The 21671-nt window shown below is 34.4% G+C and overlaps 1 protein-coding gene across 1 annotated transcript in view; it reads left to right on the top strand.

The window, feature by feature from the left end:
- The first annotated feature begins 6669 nt into the window (after positions 1 to 6669).
- Positions 6670 to 21671, top strand: part of LOC117333180 (sodium-dependent serotonin transporter-like) — a 36633-nt gene continuing 21631 nt past the window's right edge. The window contains exon 1 of the mRNA XM_033892339.1: positions 6670 to 7407. Within this exon, the coding sequence (XP_033748230.1) occupies positions 7209 to 7407 (199 nt within the window). The 5' untranslated portion in view covers positions 6670 to 7208. The remainder of the gene's footprint in view (positions 7408 to 21671) is intronic.

Raw genomic sequence — 21671 nt, 5'->3', positions numbered from 1 at the left:
TTCACGATGGAGGTCGGTAAGAACACACAATTGATGGCCTTGCTATATTTTTGGATAAATCTAACGCGTTAAAAGGCGCTAATAGGGAACAGATGAAAAATGGTATCAAAGCGTAAATATATACAGAGAAAACTATACCACAGCGTCAATACATTCAGATAAAACTATACCACAGGTTCAATACAGACAGATAAAACTTCACCAAAGCATCAATACATACAGATAAAACTATATCACAGCGTCAATACAGACAATAAAACTATACCACAGCGTCAATACAGACAATAAAACTATACCACAGCGTCCATACATACAGATAAAACTATACCACAGCGTCAATACAGACAATAAAACTATACCACAGCGTCAATATATATATACAGACAGATACAACTATACCACAGCGTCAATACATACAGATAAAACTATACCACGGCGTCAATACAGACAATAAAACTATACCACAGCGTCAATACAGACAATAAAACTATACCACAGCGTCAATGCATACAGATAAAACTATACCACAGCGTCAATACAGACAATTAAACTATACCACAGCGTCAATACAGACAATAAAACTATACCACAGCGTCAATACAGACAGATACAACTATACCACAGCGTCAATACATACAGATAAAACTATACCACAGCGTCAATACAGACAATAAAACTATACCACAGCGTCAATACATACAGATAAAACTATACAACAGCGTCAATACAGACAGATAAAACTTTATCCTGCAACTGCCACCGCATTGTCGAAATACACCCACCGTATATATTTTGCTGTATACGGCAGTGACGGAAAACAGCTGTATTTTGGAATCTTAGCACGTGCGTCAGTTCAACTGACCTACTTCAAAGTGAAACTACGTTTGAAGGGCGAACATATTTCTGTCATTTTTGACACCGTTTCACTTCAAAATGATTATTTTTGATGATTATTTTATGACTGTTGCAGGATAAATAGAATACATGGTCAGTGTCTTAAAATATACGCTGTATTTTTGGCTCGGGACAGAAAGACAAAAGTGGCTCGCCGAGGCTCGCCACTTTTGTCTTTCTTTACCCTCGCCAAAATACAGCTTATATTTTAAGACACTGACCATGCATGTATTCTCTATATACCACGGCGTCAATACAGACAATAAAACTATACCACAGCGTCAATACATACAGATAAAACTATACCACATCGTCAATACATACAGATAAAACTATACCACAGCGTCAATACAGACAATAAAACTATACCACAGCGTCAATACATACAGATAAAACTATACCACAGCGTCAATACCGACAATAAAACTATACCACAGCGTCAATACAGACAATAAAACTATACCACAGCGTCAATACAAACAATAAAACTATACCACAGCGTCAATACAGACAGATAAAACTATACTACAGCGTCAATACAGACAATAAAACTATACCACAGCGTCCATACATACATATAAAACTATACCACAGCGTCAATACAGACAGATAAAACTATACCACAGCGTCAATATATATATATACAGACAGATACAACTATACCACAGCGTCAATACATACAGATAAACCTTTACCACAGTGTCAATACATACAGATAAAACTATACCACAGCGTCAATACATACAGATAAAACTATATCACAGTGTCAATACATACAGATAAACCTTTACCACAGTGTCAATACATACAGATAAACCTATACCACAGTGTCAATACATACAGATAAAACTATATCACAGCGTCAATACATACAGATAAACCTATACCACAGTGTCAATACATACAGATAAACCTATACCACAGTGTCAATACATACAGATAAAACTATATCACAGCGTCAATACAGCCAATAAAACTATACCACAGCGTCAATACAGACAATAAAACTATACCACAGCGTCAATACAGACAATAAAATTATACCACAGCGTCAATACAGACAATAAAACTATACCACAGCGTCAATACAGACAATAAAACTATACCACAGCGTCAATACAAACAGATAAAACTATACCACAGCATCAATACAGACAATAAAACTATACCACAGCGTCAATACATACAGATAAAACTATACCACAGCATCAATACAGACAGATAAAACTATACCACAGCGTCAATACAGACAATAAAACTATACCATAGCGTCAATACAGACAATAAAACTATACCACACCGTCAATACAGACAGATAAAACTATACCACAGCGTCAATACAGACAATAAAACTATACCACAGCGTCAATACATACAGATAAAACTATACCACAGCGTAAATACAGACAATAAAACTATATCACAGTGTCAATACATACAGATAAAACTATACCACAGCGTCAATACATACAGATAAACCTATACCACAGCGTTAATACATACAGATAAAACTATACCACAGCGTCAATACATACAGATAAAACTATACCACAGCGTCAATACAGACAATAAAACTATACCACAGCGTCAATACAGACAGATAAAACTATACCACAGCGTCAATACATACAGATAAAACTATACCACAGCGTCAATACAGACAATAAAACTATACCACAGCGTCAATACATACAGATAAAACTATACAACAGCGTCAATACAGACAGATAAAACTTGATCCTGCAACTGCCACCGCATTGTCGAAATACACCCACCGTATATATTTTGCCTGTATACGGCAGTGACGGAAAACAGCTGTATTTTGGAATCTTAGCACGTGCGTCAGTTCAACTGACCTACTTCAAAGTGAAACTACGTTTGAAGGGCGAACATATTTCTGTCTTTTTGACACCGTTTCACTTCAAAATGATTATTTTTGATGATTATTTTATGACTGTTGCAGGATAAATAGAATACATGGTCAGTGTCTTAAAATATACGCTGTATTTTTGGCTCGGGACAGAAAGACAAAAGTGGCTCGCCGAGGCTCGCCACTTTTGTCTTTCTTAACCCTCGCCAAAATACAGCTTATATTTTAAGACACTGACCATGCATGTATTCTCTATATACCACGGCGTCAATACAGACAATAAAACTATACCACAGCGTCAATACATACAGATAAAACTATACCACATCGTCAATACATACAGATAAAACTATACCACAGCGTCAATACAGACAATAAAACTATACCACAGCGTCAATACCGACAATAAAACTATACCACAGCGTCAATACCGACAATAAAACTATACCACAGCGTCAATACAAACAATAAAACTATACCACAGCGTCAATACAGACAGATAAAACTATACTACAGCGTCAATATAGACAATAAAACTATACCACAGCGTCCATACATACATATAAAACTATACCACAGCGTCAATACAGACAGATAAAACTATACCACAGCGTCAATATATATATACAGACAGATACAACTATACCACAGCGTCAATACATACAGATAAACCTATATCACAGTGTCAATACATACAGATAAACCTATACCACAGTGTCAATACATACAGATAAACCTATACCACAGTGTCAATACATACAGATAAAACTATATCACAGCGTCAATACAGACAATAAAACTATACCACAGCGTCAATACAGACAATAAAATTATACCACAGCGTCAATACAGACAATAAAACTATACCACAGCGTCAATACAGACAATAAAACTATACCACAGCGTCAATACAGACAGATAAAACTATACCACAGCATCAATACAGACAATAAAACTATACCAGAGCGTCAATACATACAGATAAAACTATACCACAGCATCAATACAGACAGATAAAACTATACCATAGCGTCAATACAGACAATAAAACTATACCATAGCGTCAATACAGACAATACAACTATACCACACCGTCAATACAGACAGATAAAACTATACCACACCGTCAATACAGACAATAAAACTATACCACAGCGTCAATACATACAGATAAAACTATACCACAGCGTAAATACAGACAATAAAACTATATCACAGTGTCAATACATACAGATAAAACTATATCACAGCGTCAATACATACAGATAAACCTATACCACAGTGTCAATACATACAGATAAACCTATACCACAGTGTCAATACATACAGATAAACCTATACCACAGTGTCAATACATACAGATAAACCTATACCACAGTGTCAATACATACAGATAAAACTATACCACAGCGTCAATACATACAGATAAAACTATACCACAGCGTCAATACAGACAATAAAACTATACCACAGCGTCAATACAGACAGATACAACTATACCACAGCGTCAATATATATATACAGACAGATACAACTATACCACAGCGTCAATACATACAGATAAACATATACCACAGTGTCAATACATACAGATAAAACTATACCACAGGTTAATACAGACAATAAAACTATACCACAGCGTCAATACAGACAATAAAACTATACCACAGCGTCAATACAGACAATAAAACTATACCATAGCGTCAATACAGACAATATAACTATACCACAGCGTCAATACAGACAATAAAACTATATCACAGCGTCAATACATACAGATAAAACTATACCACAGCGTCAATACAGACAATAAAACTATACCACAGCTTCAATACAGACAATAAAACTATACCACAGCGTCAATACAAACAATAAAACTATACCACAGCGTCAATACAGACAGATAAAACTATACCACAGCGTCAATACAGACAATAAAACTATACCACAGCGTCAATACAGACAATATACATTGTAACTATACCACAGCGTCAATACAGACAATAAAACTATACCACAGCGTCAATACAGACAATAAAACTATACCACAGCGTCAATACAGACAATAAAACTATACCACAGCGTCAATACAGACAATAAAACTATACCACAGCGTCAATACAGACAATAAACTATACCACAGCGTCAATACAGACAATAAAACTATACCACAGCGTCAATACATACAGATAAAACTATACCACAGCGTCAATACAGACAATAAAACTATACCACAGCGTCAATACAGACAATAAAACTATACCACAGCGTCAATACATACAATAAAACTATACCACAGCGTCCATACAGACAATAAAACTATACCACAGCGTCAATACAGACAATAAAACTATACCACAGCGTCAATACAGACAATAAAACTATACCACAGCGCCACAGCGTCAATACAGACAATAAAACTATACCACAGCGTCAATACATACAGATAAAAATATACAAAAGCGTCAAAACATACAGATATACAATGAACATTTTGTGACATAACAATGTCGGCATTTATCACACAAATATGTGTTAATTACATGACTGTTATTGTGTAATCTCCTGGTCGTTTCATTATAGTGTAGATTCTTTAGTATTTATAAGGACAGAATGGTTTCGGCAGCAGCGTTTGAAAAAAAATCACGGACAACTCATGAGAAACATTTATCGTCTTGATAAGTATGTGTAAATAATTAAACTATTGTCTAGTTTGTAATAATCGTTTGGTTCATCTGTAGGTATCTTTGCCTTACTCTTGCATAATGGGGAATGTTTAAAGGGTAAAGTATTGATTATTTTATTCATTACGCTTTTTATGCTTTAAAAGAAAATTAAAAGAATAAACGGATGTATATATGTTTGTCATTAAGCAGTATTATTGTATCTATGCAATTACATGTATAGCTAAGTATCTGAAAATGTAAATGCTGAAGGCGCTAATGCTCAAACCAGAACATCGTTGTTTGTTGATCTTTTTTCTTTTCTTCCTTTTTTTTTTTTTTTTTAATTTTTAACCGGACAGTGAGTAAAGTCGATTTTTTCCTGATATCTATACATTCAATTCATCTGTTTATTGATTTGCAATATTTCAGTGATAGATACTCTTACAATAAAAGGCTAATTACTTGCAATCTCCTCTTGTTAATTTTTTAATCAACAATGTTTGACGTCACCTTACATCTCGCGTTAAGTGGTAATTCGTGTGAAATGTTTCAGAATCTTTTTTTTTTCTTTTAAGAAAGGGCGACTCCCTTTTTTATATGTTAATATATGTATAGTCCAATCTGGATTCGTCCTGGCTTTCCCTCTGTGGTTATCCACACTTTTGGAACATAGCATCACTATAAGGATTTCCAACAGAATTTGAGAAATAGGTTATTGCACTTCTAGTGTCAGCCGCGCTCGTCTAGTGTCGTTAGGACCTGTTACGACGGGCTACTAATACTGTCGCTTTCCTATTTATCATTATGCCTACGGCTACTCCAGACATGCATTGGACAATTGAAAGTTGTAAATTACTATAGAATGGTCGAGACCTTGCAGACAGAAAATGCCCCGTACGGCACTTCTGACACACATTTAGATATTTTGGTCGGTTTTATTCATAGGCAGCATTTTCTGAGCATTTTGTGACTTAAGTCCGTCTTGAAGAGAAATACGAAAATCGTGAATACGATCGATGCAGGGGCTTGTTGCTATTCTAATAAGGCAATCAAAATGTATGCAATACATAAAATATGTCATTACAAATATCCGTCTGAGTGAGATAGTAACGGGAAGATCACAGCGGGGCCCCAAGTTACATCTTAATTAAGGACAGTTATCCCTCTCTTCTACAGTTCAAATAACTTATACATAAAACATCACCGCTACCTCCCAGCAATCAGTGTAGAGGGGGCGCTTCTAGTGTGCTTGGGTCCGTCACATCCTTACCCGCCTGATTTGAATGCCATGATTTCTGATGTCACTCTGCATGTTGCTCTGTCCGGTGCACGCGCGGCGTTTATGATGCAGTAGTGACGGCAGCTATACCAGTTGTCGGTGGCTGATAGCGCGCCCTCCCCGCCTTCCTGTAGCACAGTCCGTATGTGATATCTGCCAAACCCCTAAAAATTGTGTTAATTTTTCTTTGAAATTAATACATCATTTAGATCGAAAAAGGTTTACAATTACGACTTTTTTGTCGTAAGCATGCATTCTGATCAATGCGTTACTGCAGGGACGTAGTATCATTCCTTCATCTGTTTATTAACACATTATGACTGGTACTTCATATAGAGCTCTGTGATTTGTGTGAGCTCATAAAGTGACACAAACCGTTCTGCTGGTGTTGTTTCCCTAGTAACGGCACCTGACAACACAGTGTGGTATATCGTTATTTTATTCCTGGATTGATACTATTCTCCTAATTACGATCCAAAGTGATTATTTATCTTCAAAAATGGAGAAACAGGAAAAATTACCCCTAGGACCTAGTACTCCGATACTGGATGGAACCATGGTGGTAGCCGAAAAGAAAGAGGAAGTGGAAAGAGAAACGTGGGGAAAAAAGATCGACTTCCTGTTGTCCGTGATCGGATTTGCTGTGGATCTTGGAAATGTTTGGCGTTTCCCATATATCTGTTATAAAAATGGCGGAGGTAGGTGTTGACACTTTTTAGTACTAATAAGAACAAAATATTTAAACAAACAAGAAAACAAAAACAAACAAACAAACAAACAAAGTCATTGTAGCAAATTTAAACTGCTCGTATTCAACATCAAGTCTAACAATCTATCAACCTATCCGATAATCAAAAGGGAGTGTCACATTACACCTTACTACAACAGTACAGACACGCAATCTAATACTTGAAGTTATCGTGAACTTCGTGATAATCTACAAAACTATGTAACATTTATAATAAACGTGTTATAATTGACAGGACAGCTACATGTATGCTATATTACCTTGGAAATGAGACAAAATTAGTTAGCTTGTCATACTTGAATGGGAGCCAACAAAAAAACTTACTATACACCCACTACTCTGTGCAGCAACCAGACTGTTGACAGGTCCACTAAAGTTTCTGATCAATTTTGTACGAAAATAAAATACTTTTGTTTTGGTAATGGAACATAATATATAATCAGTTTAATTAACATGTAATCATTGTGACGTATAATATTAACATGTAATCATTGTGACGTAGTACGTATAATATTAACATTTAATCATTGTGACGTATAATATTAACATGTAACCATTGTGACGTATAATATTAACATATAATCATTGTGACGTATAATATTAACATGTAACCATTGTGACGTATAATATTAACATATAATCATTGTGACGTATAATATTAACATATAATCATCGTGACGTATAATATTAACATTTAATCATTGTGACGTATAATATTAACATTTAATCATTGTGACGTATAATATTAACATGTAACCATTGTGACGTATAATATTAACATGTAACCATTGTGACGTATAATATTAACATATAATCATTGTGACGTATAATATTAACATATAATCATCGTGACGTATAATATTAACATATAATCATTATGACGTATAATATTAACATGTAATCATTGTGACCTATAACAGCCGTATATCACCTATTGAGATGAAATGGTATGTTCTAACAAGTCAGGATGTTCTTTCTTTTACGACATTAAAGTCAGCGACGTTTCAGAGAGAAAGTAGAATAAGTCATTAAACACAATAACCGCTGATATTGCTTCAGTAAACCATTCAAAATAACGTTGTCTTTTTATCAAGATTAACGTCGTTATAGTACGACGTCAAAATTAGATGTAAATTACTCATCCCCGCGCCTTTCCTCTTTTTTTTCTCAAGTATGACAGGATATGGATTTTTTCTGTACAAAGCACAAGAGAAAATACGAATATATGCTATAGATAATCGTGAAATATATATAACATTCGACAGGAAACCATTCAATGTCTTCTATTTGTTCAGGTTTTACCTTTTACCAGTGACATGTATAGAGGATATTGAATGGTTTCCCGTTTAATTTAAATGTAACATATATTTCACGAGTATGACAGAATATCGATATTTTCACGAGTGCGAAGCACGAGTGAAAAATATCGAAATATTCTGTCATACGAGAGAAATCATACGGGAAATAATTCTATTTTCTTTTTATTGCATTGTATATACTTCAAAACTAAATTAAAAATAGTGTCAAAAAGAGCGGGAATTCAGGACGTCATCTCTTTGTGACGTTACTCCACGTCAACTTGGCGGCGCCATTTTGAAAGGACTGATCAACGCATTTTAAGCGTTTCCTGATGTTATCTGTGTATGCAAAGCTACAGTAACGTCAAGTGACTGTTTTGTCAAAAACTGGTCTGAATATTTCAGAAATACAGCAAAATAATCAATGTATCTACAGTATCTTCGCTTCGATTGGAAAAATCGGCAAGTTTCTATGTGGTAATGACAAAGGTTCGCTGTGATTGGTCAAAAACGGAAAACTTTTATTTTCACTGTAAAACTTACATTTTCACTGCAAAATCTTATATTTTCACTGCTCATCGCTGCAGTGAAAATATATGTTTTATTAGTTTCATAAATTTCTATATTTCACTGGCCAAAATGCAATAAAAGAAATTATCCACATTTTTAAAAGAAAAAAAAAAAAGAAATCTGATCTTAAAATGTGAAAATCTACACTCAATCCCACCGGTCATACTTCTATGGAAAACTGACATCATTAATTAGCTTAGATGATATAATGGTGATCAGTAAGAATGTCGTCATTAAATCCTACTTGATATGTGGAAATATGTAAATTTGTGAACCAATCTAATGGTTCGTTACATCGTATTTGGGAAGAAAATCAAAAGATTTTAAATGTTAAAATCCAAAAATAATATCACATAAGGTCTTATAAATAATAAAAATTATTGGCTTTTGTGTTACTCTGTTTGACCTTTCACCCTGTAACCATTACTTTAGAATGCTACAGATTGATATATATATATATATATATGCGAACTGCATTTATATTTGCTATATTTAACAAAACCACCCATTTAATCACTGAGCCCTGTACATGTCGTATACCCTATATAATGATCACTAGACAAAATAAACAGATAACTATTGGACAAATGTTAATTCTTCACTAACAACAATTATTTCTCCATGTTAATCAATTTTAATAAGAAACCATTTGTATTTCATTATCACCAATGTAATCTCCATGGTGACTGATGAATTAAACCAAACGTACTAATCGAAATAATACGTCTTTTCTATCAACAGCCCAACCACTGTGAAATGAGAACCTGTGCCCCCAAACAAAAGCGTACATGTACATGTATGTATGTGATTAAGAAATATTTAATGATCAAAAACAGGGCAAGTATAAGATCTAATAAAAACGTAGCTAGGGAAGTGGAGTGCTATTCAATGTAACTTTTTTAAGGAGATTGTGATTTGTTTAAGATACATGTATATTGAGAGCTCATAACCAAGATACTTACTATCACTACTTAGTGCATGACATGCTACTTGTAAAAAATAACCCAGTACATTAAAAGAAGGTTATTTGAAAATCAACGAAAATCAACGGAAATACGACTGATTACTAAGATATCCAATCAATATTGAGTACGTCCGTAGTGTTTTTCATGACATTCTTTAATTAATTCATGTCCTCGAAGAGAAAATCGAGGTAGATGCAGCAAATTTTATTGCATTCAGGCAAAATTTTAATGTTACATCATAATGTATACATCTCACAATGATAGTGACTCGCATGATGGCAGGAACCAAATTCATTATTAACAGTATTAATATGCTATGTACTTATAATAAAACAAAACTAAGTCGACACACGTTACTAATTTCAACAATTGCACTAAAACAGGAGGCATTATATACCGTGTGCAGTGTATGTGATATAGATATCCCCATTATAGACCGTTGGTGTGATATAGATATCTCCCATTATAGACCGTCGGTGTGATATAGATATCTCCCATTATAGACCGTTGGTGTGATATATATATCCCCATTATAGACCGTTGATGTGATATAGATATCCCCATTATAGACCGTTGGTGTGATATAGATATCTCCCATTATAGACTGTTGGGGTGATATAGATATCTCCCATTATAGACCGTTGGTGTGATATAGATATCTCCCATTATAGACTGTTGGTGTGATATAGATATCTCCCATTATAGACCGTTGGTGTGATATAGATATCTCCCATTATAGACCGTCGGTGTGATATAGATATCTCCCATTATAGACCGTTGGTGTGATATATATATTCCCATTATAGACCGTTGATGTGATATAGATATCCCCATTATAGACCGTTGGTGTGATATAGATATCTCCCATTATAGACTGTTGGTGTGATATAGATATCTCCCATTATAGACCGTTGGTGTGATATAGATATCTCCCATTATAGACTGTTGGTGTGATATAGATATCTCCCATTATAGACTGTTGGCGTGATATAGATATCTCCCATTATAGACTGTTGGTGTGATATAGATATCTCCCATTATAGACTGTTGGCGTGATATATATATCTCCCATTAAGACCGTTGGTGTGATATATATATATATCCCGTTATAGACCGTTGGTGTGATATAGATATCTCCCATTATAGACTGTTGGTGTGATATATATATCCCCATTAAGACCGTTGGTGTGATATATATATCTCCCATTATATACCGTGTACACTGTATGTGATATATATATCTCCCATTATATACCGTTTCTGTGATATAGATATCTCCCATTATAGACTGTTGGTGTGATATATATATCCCCATTAAGACCGTTGGTGTGATATATATATCTCCCATTATAGACCGTTGATATGATATAGATATCTCCCATTATAGACCGTTGGTATGATATAGATATCCCCACTATAGACCGTTGGTGTGATATATATATCCCCATTAAGACCGTTGGTGTGATATAGATATCTCCCATTATAGACCGTTGGTGTGATATAGATATCTCCCATTATAGACCGTTTGTGTGATATAGATACTCCCATTATAGACCGTTGGTGTGATATAGATATCTCCCATTATAGACTGTTGGTTTGATATAGATATCTTATATCTGCCATTATAGACCGTTGGTGTGATATAGATATCTCCCATTATAAACCGGTGGTTTGATATAGATATCTCCCATTATAGACCGTTGGTGTGATATAGATATCTCCCATTATAGACCGTTGGTGTGATATAGATATCTCCCATTATAGACCGTTTGTGTGATATAGATACTCCCATTATAGACCGTTGGTGTGATATAGATATCTCCCATTATAGACCGTTGGTGTGATATAGATATCTCCCATTATAGACCGTTGGTGTGATATAGATACTCCAATATAGACCGATGGTGTGATATATAGAGAATAATACATACCTTTTTCCATATCGGACCCAATATTGGCCCCGATACCCCAATATTGGCCCAAGGGCCGAAGGCCGAAGGCTCGAGGGCCAATATTGGGGTCTCGGAGCCAATATTGGGTCCGATATGGAAAAAGGTATGTTTTATTCATTTTATTGTATTCTTAGTAATAAATCACAGAACATTAATCAAAACAACAATTATAACTTGACAAGAAAAATCAGATTCAAATTTTTAATGTATTGAATTATAAACACTTTATAATATTGAAGTTTTTTAAGTCTTTATGAAGTTCATATCTGTCAAATTTATAATGATTTCTAAATAAGTTCCTTTCCAAAGGTGATGTCGTCTGCCAGTCCCGCTTCATCATGGAACGATTGGTTAACATCGGCTTGTACGACCTCTCCTATTGTAAAGTTTAAGTTATCAATTTCCTCGGTTACCATGTGTTCCTTCTCGGCGAGATATTCTAGCTCTGCAATTCGTGCTGCAAGCGAATTTAAAATCTTCTCTCCCATGTCCTCATTCCTTCGTCTACTCGACGCCATGTTGTTTGTTTTGGTTTCGCTGACAACACAGCACCTACGTCAAAACCCGAGAGACCCGAATAGTTTGATGAGACGCACAATTTAGAGGTGTTCCGCGAAGAGGGCAAATACAGGGTTTGGGGTGCATTACTGAATCAATAATGCATGGGTAAGGATTACGGATCGGGAGATTTGGCGCCATAATGCATATGCAAAAAAACCTGTATTTATTACTAAGTATACAATAAAGATATATCCCATTATAGACCGTTGGTGTGATATAGTTATCTCCCATTATAGACCGTTGGTGTGATATAAATACAATTTTTTGTAAATCCCATTATAGACCGTTGGTGTGATATAGATATCTCCCATTATAGACCGTAGGTGTGATATAGATATCTCCCATTATAGACCGTTGGTGTGATATAGATATCTCCCATTATAGACCGTTGGTGTGATATAGATATCTCCCATTATAGACCGTAGGTGTGATATAGATATCTCCCATTATAGGCCGTTGGTGTGATATAGATATCTCCCATTATAGACCGTTGGTGTGATATAGATATCTCCCATTATAGACCGTTGGTGTGATATAGATATCTCCCATTATATACGGTTTGTGTGGTATAGATATCTTCCATTATAGACCGTTGATGTTATATAAATATCTCCCATTATAGACCGTTGGTGTGATATAGATATCTCCCATTATAGACCGTTGGTGTGATATAGATATCTCCCATTATAGACCGTTGGTGTGATATAAATATCCCCCATTATAGACCGTTGGTGTGATATAGATATCTCCCATTATAGACCGTTGGTGTGATATAGATATCTCCCATTATAGACCGTTGGTGTGATATATATATCCCCATTATAGACCGTTGGTGTGATATAGATATCTCCCATTATAGACCGTTGGTGTGATATAGATATCTCCCATTATAGACCGTTGGTGTGATATATATATCTCCCATTATAGACCGTTGGTGTGATATAGATATCTCCCATTATAGACCGTTGGTGTGATATAGATATCTCCCATTATAGACCGTTGGTGTGATATAGATATCTCTCATTATAGACCGTTGGTGTGATATAAATATCCCCCATTATAGACCGTTGGTGTGATATAGATATCTCCCATTATAGACCGTTGGTGTGATATAGATATCTTCCATTATAGACCGTTTGTGTGATATATATATCTCTCCCATTATATACGGTGTATGTGATATAGATTAATATACTCTTTCCCTGCCTTGAGGGTGTGGCAGAGAAATATCAACCCGAGGGGGTATTCATGAATGTCCTACCCAAGGCTTGCCGAGACTGTGTGTCTCTTACGCATATTTAATATTAAATAACATTGTTGGTACCATAGTGACGTGACTCTAAAAGTGATTCCAGGAGTACTTCCGGTTCAGAAGGTTAGCACGTGCAATCTGTCATACTCTAGGGGTTAACAGAGAAATATCTCACGTCTTAAACAGGAGATAGATCGGTGGACTGTGGGAGAAACATGTATCTCCCATTATATACCGTATATGTAATATACGCGGTTTATAACTGGGAGATATCTATATTACAACCGAAGGAATCTAAAGAAAACACAATGGAGTTTTACAAGTTTTTTTTCTGCGAACGACCTTCTATTTTAGTGCTGTTCGGCCTTAATGACTCAAATTGTAGATAGGTCGTAAACAATACAATACAATACAATACAATACAATACACGCCAAGGGGTCACTTCTTCCTTATTGAATACTGTAGTTTCCTTCAGAACATTTTGGTTGTCTTATATACATGTACAAAAATTTTAACATAGCATATTGGATAATGGTTAATCTCGAGAACACAAAGTTTACCAGCAGAGCTTACCACTAAGAAATCTCAAAGAGTTAGGTAAAATATACAGAAAATACCTTTCAAATATGACATAAGTAACAGGTACGATATCATAAATACAAATATTCACCATCAAGCTGATAAGTTAGTCTAGGTTTTAATGACTGAGACCTTTAAGCCATCTGCCGCAAGATGCATGTCAAGAAAATCTGAATACATCACTTATTATTCTTATCATATATTACTTGTGTGATATATTATACTGGCTATCAGTAAAATAGTCTGGAATCCATTTATTCAAACATCGGTGTTGACAAATCGTAAAGGTTTTATGCACAAGTCGACAATGACAAGCTCTATCAAAGAATTGTTTATGTCACAGAAAACCGCCCAAGTCTCCAACGTCAATCAAAGTGGCATATTTTGTAAATAGCTAATTCATAGTTTGAAATCCAGATTGATATTATAAAAAGAATGCAATTTCTTAAATGTTCTGTATATATATGCATGTATTTACATTTATCAGGCAATTTTCCTATCACGTTCTCTCAAACAGCAACCCCATCCTCCCACTCTTCGGTAGATAAGCACTTTCGTAATAGAGCTATCAATGGTATCTAGATGGAAGTATCATTCTGGTATACTGGTGCGATTCTGGAGCATTGTGACACCCTATAAGCTTCTTGGCAACTCATGCCTTTTGCGAGAGAGTGTTTTCTTCATCTAAGGAAAAGTCAGATAAGTCAGAAAAGTCAGAGGGACTTAGGTTTGGTGTATTTGGTGTGTAGTAATAGCTCCCAATTTAATAAACTCCTGAACGATGATACGTATATAGGATGAAGCATTGCCATTCAGTCCTTGACATTGATGATTTTTCATGGCATTGCTAGTTTTCTCTTTCCTTGCATTGCATCGGAAAACATGACCTACTAGGATTGATATCAAAGACAAATTCTTCGAACTCTGTATACGTTTTGTTATCAATAACCTATTTTAATTAACTACAACAATTTTTTAAAATGATCCGTGTAAACAGCTCTTATTTTAGCACAAATTAAATGCTTATTCTGTAATTCGAATTTCAGAAAATTGGGGGCAACTGGGCGCAAATATTTTTAACTTTCAAATTGTTTGTTAGTATTGTGGTATATGCTACCCTCTCTGTTCAGTTCTGTATTACCTTGTGCTTTAAGGCACATCGATTCCTTATGAAATCCCTGGTAGGTATGAGGTTGGAAAGGTATGAAGTGGGAAAGGTATGAAGTGGGAAACAGAGTAACGTCTATCCTTCCCAACAAAAATTCTCTTTAGCAGAAGTAATTTGCGTCTTTGATGTTTAGATATGAAAACGGTCTTCATTGTTTGAACGTGTTCCCTGTTTCATGTCAATTTTACAACTCTTTACTTATCCATCATGAAATCAGTTCTCAAAGAGTTTGTAGAGGCGCTATGTTCACAAAACGTAAATGTAGAATGAGTTTTCGCATAAGCACACATTTCAAATTATTATCAAGCTAAATTTCCCAATTAAAATTATTTGTTTCCCTTCATGATGTTTACTATTTATTAATGACTAACTTGTTCGACTCTTGCTCGTTGTACGTAAATTGTTATTCAGCTACCTTCGTTGTATGTGAAGGCGTTGTATTCCATTGCCTGTTAGAGCCGTGTAGTTGCAGAAATTATTGAATTGCCTACTTACAGAAAAGCGTGAAGGGTACTGCCAACACATGTAGTTCCTCGAGACAGTTTTTATTGGTACACGGTTAAACTAGTTGTTCAGTGTGAGTTAGGCAAGGCAAGGTATCTCACAGCCACCATCCTTAGTGTATATGCTTGGATACAAACTTATTATTTGTTTCATTTGGGCTTTCATATTTTGGGTCTTAGAAACGTTTGCTTGAAATTATAATTAGTCAATTCTGAATTAGCAATGTCTAATGATTCATTACGAATTTTATTTTACTATCTAAGACTTCAAGCTGTTTCATTTGTAAATGCGTCATTAAATATTATAGTTTATGTACGTACGTTTGGTAGAAACCTCATGTCGGATATATTACACGACGGTACTCCTTTATAAGCGACATATACTTCAGATATGAATACATGAATAATAAAAAAATGTTTTAACAAAACAAAACAAAAATAAAACGAAACAAAAAATAAATAAAAAACACTATAAAACAGAAAAAAAACAACAACAACAAAAAAACAAAAACAAAAGAACAAAACAAAAAACAAAAAAAACAAACAACCACTATAAAGAACAATTTAACCAAAAACAAAGGCCTACCACTAACCATATTAAATGTAATTTGTATTTTGACGTCGGGGGAATTTTGCCAATTAATTTTTAGTTACATTACAGTGATACTGTGAATTGTATATAACATGGAATCGGTCGTAATTGTCAATATACTGGTATCGTGTATGAAACAATAGATATTTACCGTTTTCCGGAATATCTGGACTGTTTACCTAAGTATGTTCTTTTAACGAAAAGCAATTTTATTATTATAGATATATTTCAGTTTTGTATTCATCTATAAATTCATATATTAGTCTAAAATCAACAAATTCCGCCAAGACAAAATGGCACTGCTCTATTTCATCACATTCTTTAACATGCGTACATGTATATGTCTGTCAACACGTCGCCGTGTGGAACCTGCTATATCGCGATATAAGACATACCCAGTCTGTCTACAGGTCGGTAGGTATGTGAACCACAACAAACCATAGTACGGTGTTACATTTAATTTACTAACGATGTAGATAGACATACATGATTTATAAGTGTCAGTAAAAGTGATAAAACAAATTAATAAACAAAAATATAGTAATATATATCATAACGTTTAAACCTAAGGAAAAGAGGTCATAGCGTCAGCACTAAATATACCACTGCGTCAACACAAAATAAACAACAGCGTCAACACAAAAATATACAACAGCGTCAACACAAAATATACCACACCGTAAACACAAAATATACCACACCGTAAACACAAAATATACCACACCGTAAACACAAAATATACCACACCGTCAACACAAAATATACCACACCGTAAACACAAAATATACCACAGCGTCAACACAAAATATACCACAGCGTCAACACAAAATAAACAACAACGTCAACACAAAATATACCACACCGTCAACACAAAATATACCACACCGTCAACACAAAATATACCACAGCGTCAACACAAAATATACCACAGCGTCAACACAAAATATACCACACCGTAAACACAAAATATACCACACCGTAAACACAAAATATACCACAGCGTCCACACAAAATAAACAACAACGTCAACACAAAATATACCACACCGTAAACACAAAATATACCACACCGTAAACACAAAATATACCACACCGTAAACACAAAATATACCACACCGTCAGCACAAAATATACCACACCGTAAACACAAAATATACCACAGCGTCAACACAAAATATACCACAGCGTCAACACAAAATAAACAACAACGTCAACACAAAATATACCACACCGTCAACACAAAATATACCACACCGTCAACACAAAATATACCACAGCGTCAACACAAAATATACCACAGCGTCAACACAAAATATACCACACCGTAAACACAAAATATACCACACCGTAAACACAAAATATACCACAGCGTCCACACAAAATAAACAACAACGTCAACACAAAATATACCACACCGTCAACACAAAATAAACAACAACGTCAACACAAAATACACCACAGCGTCAACACAAAAATATACAACAGCGTCAACGCATAGATATACAGCAGCTTCAACACAAAATATACAACACCGTCAACACAAAATATACCACACCGTAAACACAAAAATATACCACAGCGTCAACACAAAGATATACCAGAGCGTCAACACAAAATATACCACAGCGTCAAAGTAAAAAAAATGAAACGCATAAAACAATTCTAGAACAAAAGAGGGAATACAGCACCGCGTCAAGATACACATATAACACAGTTTTAACACACAAAAAGAACATTTTTAATAAAATTAGCACACAAAGAAACGTATATTATGGTGTAGATGCACCACATGATGTACGTTCATTTTCTGTATGTACTTAGGAGTCATCAGTGATTTTAAATAGATATATGTCTGAATAGTTCAGAAAAAAAGTATGTAGAGATACGGTGTCAGAATGTTTGGCAATTTAAGAGTTTTCTTATTGAAATCATATCACCTAATCAACTAAATTTGTCTTTTGTACGTAGTTATATTGAATGTTTGATACACATAAGAGAAAGTATAACCAACACAGCAGTGATTTATCAATTAAATCTAAAAAGTAATTTCAAGTCAAAATCGACAAACCAATGGTACAGTACAAACAAACATGTATTTGTAGGAAATCTCTCGAAAAAGTGAAGAATAAGACTAGGTATATCAACAAGCATTATCTACTTCTTATCAATATCGCACAAGAATGATAGAATATTTCTCAATCAGATCACGATGTCGAAAATAAAACTTTCCCATAACCGTCATCAATCGTGTTGTTATTTTTACTGAGCAGTCAACATATCTCAAAGGAAAATCTTGATAATGGGGATAATTTATTGACAGTTAACACTGCTTATATACAAGGTTAACTCGCCTATATCAAGCATCAACTTTAGAAGATGAAGACCTGGTTTAGTTGATATGTGACAGATGTTGTCATGCTGTTGTTAATCAACATATTTAGTAGCCATTAGGCCGTAGATTTATTTTGATTTAAAGGATCTTTATATCCCTTAACACCTTATTCAGAACAGGGTGTGAAGCATGTTTTGAACTGATAAGGCTTTCAGCTGTTTTAGACAATTTGTTGAACATAAGCTTCAAAACCGTAGAGCTAAAAGATGTGCAATATATCAAAAATTAAATATATATAAATCCCTTAATGCATGTCGGACAGTGTGAGGGAGGTAACTCGACGCTGTAGAGATAAACCAGTTAGTGTTGATAGGTATAGTAATTACTCAAGGTTACACAGAAGCTGTTGTTTACAACTCAATGTGCGTGATGCGCTAGTTATCCTTTTAGATGTGAGAATGGATATTTGCGTACTGGTAGTAACTTGATTTTGATGAGAGAAAACAAATTCCTTGATTAGTTTATGATAGTGTTGAGTAATTTGTAAAACTGTGTCTCTTTCAATCAAACATAAATAGCCATAAATCATTGGTCTGCTTGATATGTTATACGCGTTTATACTCTTTATCACTTCTTTATATCACCATTTGATAATATACCAATATTAGCAACATATTCAATATAAAATATTTCTCTTGACACAATCCGGATAATGTTTCTAATCCAATTTTATTTATAACTTTGTTTTTTTTTTTACATCCGGTATCTCTGTTACTCATTGAATCGTTGAACACTTGCTCTGCTTGTGACCACCGGAACACAGACTCACGTTCCGTGGTATTCAGGGGTAAAATAATATCGTTATTGGATCGATAATTTAATCCAAGTCTTGGTTGTTAAAATTAAATGTTTGATACCAAAACATATTGATCTTTCATCATTTTAGGCATACGACTTCCCAAATGGTTCGGCATCCATATTTTTGTGACAATAGGACTTAACTTTTTATGGGGTTAAAGAGCTAACAAACGTCAATCTGAACCAATTAATAAACCATTCGTTCAAAAGTAAGATATTTGTTTTTGAATCAAATAATTTAAATGTTCGAATTTTATAATCAGTGTACTACAGTATGTGTGAGCAGTTTCACATGATGCTAGCTTATAAAGGTCACGCGGAATGAACTCTTATACAGATCAATACCACTTGTCCAGACTCCCTATTGATTAAATGTATATTCTAAACAGAAACAATTTATTCAAATGACAACCATGCGTGAAATTGACAGTTACTGTAAGGAGTTCTATTCAGTCATGTGTGTGTAAATGGCACATTTCAAACCCGCGAGTAATGTAAGTAATCTTCCTAGGTCAATCGTTGCGTAACGTTTTTTAAAACAAATAAGTCGGTCTGTCTCTACACGTCAAGTCTGGTCTGGTGCAGAATTAAATACTAACGTTCGTTTTAGATTTGTACTTAAATTTCGCCGGTTTAACCGGAACGTACTCAAAGACTATGTTTTTAGCGATTTACGTTATACAACATGAAGTTTTATATATACCACTAACACTTATTTATTATTGTTTGAAGACTTACCCCTACACAATAAATATAAACTTTAATATGCAGACAATTACGGAGATACATCTTCATCCAAATACGTGACAAAATTACAACACCTCTGAATTCGTGACAACATTACAATCTAATGCAGTTGGCAAATAGTAAAAATAAATGTTTGGTTCATTATCAAAATAGCTTAAATTCAATAGTACATGTATTAAGTCGAATCCAAGTACCTTAATACCGCTGGATAAACAAGGTTATCTTCTGAAAAAGTGCTTGTTTTAATGTGTTTCCTGTTTCTACTTTTATGATGTTGTCATATTAGAATGTAGAATGTATCTGAGCGATTTTCATAAAAGAAATATAGTTTGATTAAAAACAACACTTATCAAATAATTACATTTAAAATCGTATCGCAAAATAAAGTCTTGCGGTCATCATTTTTGAATCGTTTATTTTCCTGACGATCAGACCAAGACTGCTTTTATATAAACTGGATCAAAGAACAATGCCCATTGTATAACAGCCGTATTTTCTATCGGTCATTCCATCACCCTCGCTCTATTGTCGTCAAAGATTTTGCAATCATTCGCATTTTTTTATATGTCTAATGTCTGGTTACAAGAACTTATCAAATGAGTAGTGATGGACATATAAACATATACTCGATAATAATACTACATTATCTTACATTGTTACCAATGAAATATCAAAAATTATTCTTTCTGTAAAAGTGATCTTCTTCACTTTCACTTTTCTGATATTTCACTGGTGAAAAATATCACTTTTTTTCTTTTTTTTTTTTTGATCAATCAAAACACTGCTTACAAATGATGATGGGGGAAATTCAAAGCTGTCCCCGTATATTTTGCTATA

Source organism: Pecten maximus, chromosome 8 (assembly GCF_902652985.1).
Source record: "Pecten maximus chromosome 8, xPecMax1.1, whole genome shotgun sequence".
Classification (NCBI taxonomy): Eukaryota; Metazoa; Mollusca; class Bivalvia; order Pectinida; family Pectinidae; genus Pecten; species Pecten maximus.
Note: the sequence above shows the minus strand (reverse complement) of the source record. Positions and strands in the feature narration are given on the sequence as shown.